General features: G+C 31.2%; 1 protein-coding gene across 1 annotated transcript in view; it reads right to left on the reverse strand.

Moving 5' to 3' along the window:
* Positions 1-158: 158 nt before the first annotated feature.
* The window catches only part of LOC109862214 (janus kinase and microtubule-interacting protein 3-like), a gene marked incomplete at its 3' end in the record, with an annotated part of 20,561 nt that continues 17,059 nt past the window's right edge, over positions 159-3,660 (reverse strand). The window contains exons 5-6 of the mRNA XM_020442204.1: positions 1,091-1,318; positions 159-965 (exon numbers count right to left, since the gene is read on the reverse strand). Of these exons, the coding sequence (XP_020297793.1) occupies positions 159-965; positions 1,091-1,318 (1,035 nt within the window). The remainder of the gene's footprint in view (positions 966-1,090; positions 1,319-3,660) is intronic.

Raw genomic sequence — 3,660 nt, forward strand, 5'->3', positions numbered from 1 at the left:
TGAAGTGTAAACTTGTTTAATAAACCATATCTTTCATTTTCGATTTTTAATTCACGTAGTCCGGGAACTTTCCGGACAAACTGTGTATGTTATCTTCGTAATTGATGAATGAACTTAAAAGAAAATTAGTTTAATACATATATAGATTATTTACGTACTATGGCATTGTGTAGAATTTCCGAAACAATCTGATTGGAGTTCACATTAGTCTGATCTTTGTATTGAAGATTTATACATTTTACAATGACTTTATTTACATAAGTTTCTGTAATCTTAGCTTGATCTTGCATGTCAGCTTCCATATTCTTTAAATCTTGAATTTGCTCTGTATTCTTTTTCAAGTGCGCGACAATTTTTTTTTCTCCATTTGCAGTGTTTTGACCAAAACTGTTGTTTTCATCAAAGTTAGATTCTGTGATGTGATGTAGCTTGGTTTCTAGCCAGTATATCTTCTCCGTAAGTCTGTAGTTTTCATCCAGCAACTCTTCCTCTCGTTGTTTTGACAATTGCTTCTCACATTCTCGGATTTTCTCAACTTCTTCGTATACTTCGAGTTTCTTTTCGAGATCGTGGACGCGCTCTTGATAGGAAGCCAATTGAATTATCGAATTCATTGCTGTTATATCAAAACAAATCTTAGACGAATCTATTGAATGAGAAACCGGTGTTATGATCTTAACTCGTTCCTGAATTCGAGTTCTTAATTCCTGGAGACGTTGTACTTCCTGCAGAAGTTCACTGGATGGAACTTCTGTCTGAGTACTGCGACTGGCAAGCTCGACCTTCTCTTCGTGCTCCTCCCATTCCTTTCCCTCTTCTTCTTCATTGAAAATACCGCTTTCTTGAAGGATAAGCGGAAGTTTACGCGGTAATGCAGATGGTGTGGTTTTTGTTACTGTAGTGTTATTAGTATAAGGTAGGACGGTTGCAATAGCTCGGCTTCTTTGTTTAGTTATTAAATGATCCTGCAATGTTATATTTTAATAAAAACAAAGAAAAACCTTTTTTTCTAATAACAATACGTAATATATATTGACACTGTATTTAGACAAATACAATCAATTATATGTACAAAATACAAAACGAAAACCTTGTTTGCAAGAGAGAGTTCTGCTGAGATAATACTATTTGCTGCATGAGCAAAACTATCTTTGCGCACAGATGTCTCCTCTAGTTCAAGTAAACGAAACTCTAAGAGTTCGTTTTGCTCTCGTAATTCCGAAAGCTCTATCAAAAGTGTAGCTTCTCGTTCTTCAGCAGTTCGAAGCTTCTCGTTCAAATCACTCATCACAAATTCTTTATCACAATTGGTGCATCTCTGTCAAATATATACGTACACTGTATCACCTTGATAGCTAAGTCAAAAATATTAGAAGTGTGCACAAATTTTTGGCGTTTTAAAAATAAAAATCATTATTATTATTATTAACAATATAAAGTATTCAATCTTTCTTAAAATATTTTCCTTCGTTTTCTATTATTTTCCGCTATCTATTAAAGGGATCTTAAAGTAGGTCTGTTTTATCAATAAAACTGAATTTTTTGCGCATAATAATTTTTTTCTTGGCTGTATGGATCGACAAATTCTTTTCTACGATTAAAGTACATACAAAAAGAGATCCGAGAGACCCAAATTTATATAACAAAATGAAAAAAAAAATGCTTTAAAATTTTTAATTTTTTTCATTATATTATATTTCATTATATTATACGTTTATGGTTGCAATACAAAAAATAATAATTCTTCAGTGGAGTTTTACTACACTCACATATTCTCCAGACATTGCATCTTCTGATTACTATTTGTTCAGGCTGCTGCAGCATATTTTTGATGGTTCACTTTCAAAATAAAAAAGATATTTAAAAATGTAGTGATACCTTCATCGCCTTCAAACCTCAAGCAGCTTTCCGACCCCAAATTCATCAATTACTTAAGGGAATCTTAAAATGAGTCTGTTTTATCGATAAAACTGAATTTTTCGCGCACACTAATTTTTTTTTGGCTGTATGGATCGACAAATCCTTTTCTACGATCGAAATCCATACAACAAGGGATCCGGGAAGTCCCAATTTATATAACAAAATAAAAAAAATGCTTAAAAATTTTCAATTTTTTTCATTTTGTTATATAAATTGGGACCTCCTGGATCCCTTATTGTATGTACTTCAATCGTAGAAAAGGATTTGTCGATCCATACAGCCAAAAAAAATTAATCAAAATAGATCTTCACAGCCTTCCAGACTACAGTTCGAGGCAGTTAGAATGATAACGCAGTAATATAGTGGAACGTTTCGATCATTTATTAGTTTTGATCATCATCAGCCACACTGAATAGAAAAATATATAAAAATATATTTAAAAATATAAAAATTTTTAAAAAATATGAAAAAACAAAAAATAAATAAAGAAAAAATAATAAAAAATTACAGGATGTAAAATTGATGGAACATAATTTAAAATAAAGGGTTAAGAATTACAGTATGAGTATAAAACAAAGTTGTAGGCACTAAATATACAGAAAATCGAATACATACCTCATAACGGAAACATCTAGAACGCCATCGGTTGTCAACATGTGAGAGAAGTCACGCCGAGTAAGCACAAACAACATATCGTTGTTGATCGATTTGCTTGTGCATCGGTTTTGCTTTGAAAGAATAAATAATTTTAGGGACGGAACTTCAAACAACTCTCGAGGAATAAAAATGTAATAATAATAAGAACAAACAAAAAAACAAAAAAAGAGAGGAGATATATAAAGATTAAAGAAGATTAAAAGAAACAAATTTGTGAAAAGTCATTAATCGTGAGTCAAAATATTACAAAAGTCGTTAATCAAAAAAGTGAAGTCAATAATAGAATGGTCAAAAAACAATAAAACTTACTGCAAAATTGGTCAATTAAAGGTCAATTAAGATGGATCTTATTTTTAATAAATTTAATTCGTATCATTCTAGATTGAAATTTACAATGGAATTAGAGAGAATTGAAGAGAATAATTAATTTCTTAGACACTACAATTTCGGTAGTCGGTGACAAGCTCATTCTAGATTGGTATCATAAACTCATCTTCTCTGAACGCTACCTCAATTTTCGCTCACAACATCCTTTCAAACAAAAAATTGGAGTCATGTATGGTATCATTGACAGAGCAATTTTACTTTCTCACCGGGATTTTCATAAGAAAAATTTAATTAAGATTATGCAGATTCTACTAATTAATGACTACCCTTTTGATTTGGTTTTTAAAATAGTTTACAATAGACCTCATTATTTATTTAATAAATTAAAGAGAACTGATTGTGAGACTGCATCGAGTAAGACTTCCCGGGGTGAAGGAGAGAGTTTTTTTACCGTTTTTACCTACGGTTACTGACAGATTTCAAAGATTTTTAAAAACAATGAATTTCAAAGTCTTCTATAGAAATTTAAACACGTTAAATAACTACATTAAAATGCATAAAAACTCTCTCGATTATGTAAAGAATTGTAACGTGGTCTATAAACAGAAATATGTAAGGCCGATACGAGCCATTCGCAGGATGTTTGTGCGGAAACTAAGCGTGTACATATATATATATACACAGTTTGTCCGGAAAGTTCCCGGACTACGTGAATTAAAAATCGAAAATGAAAGATATGGTTTATTAAACAAGTTT

Source organism: Pseudomyrmex gracilis, unplaced genomic scaffold (genome assembly GCF_002006095.1).
Source record: "Pseudomyrmex gracilis isolate BER0280 unplaced genomic scaffold, ASM200609v1 scaffold_1503, whole genome shotgun sequence".
Classification (NCBI taxonomy): Eukaryota; Metazoa; Arthropoda; class Insecta; order Hymenoptera; family Formicidae; genus Pseudomyrmex; species Pseudomyrmex gracilis.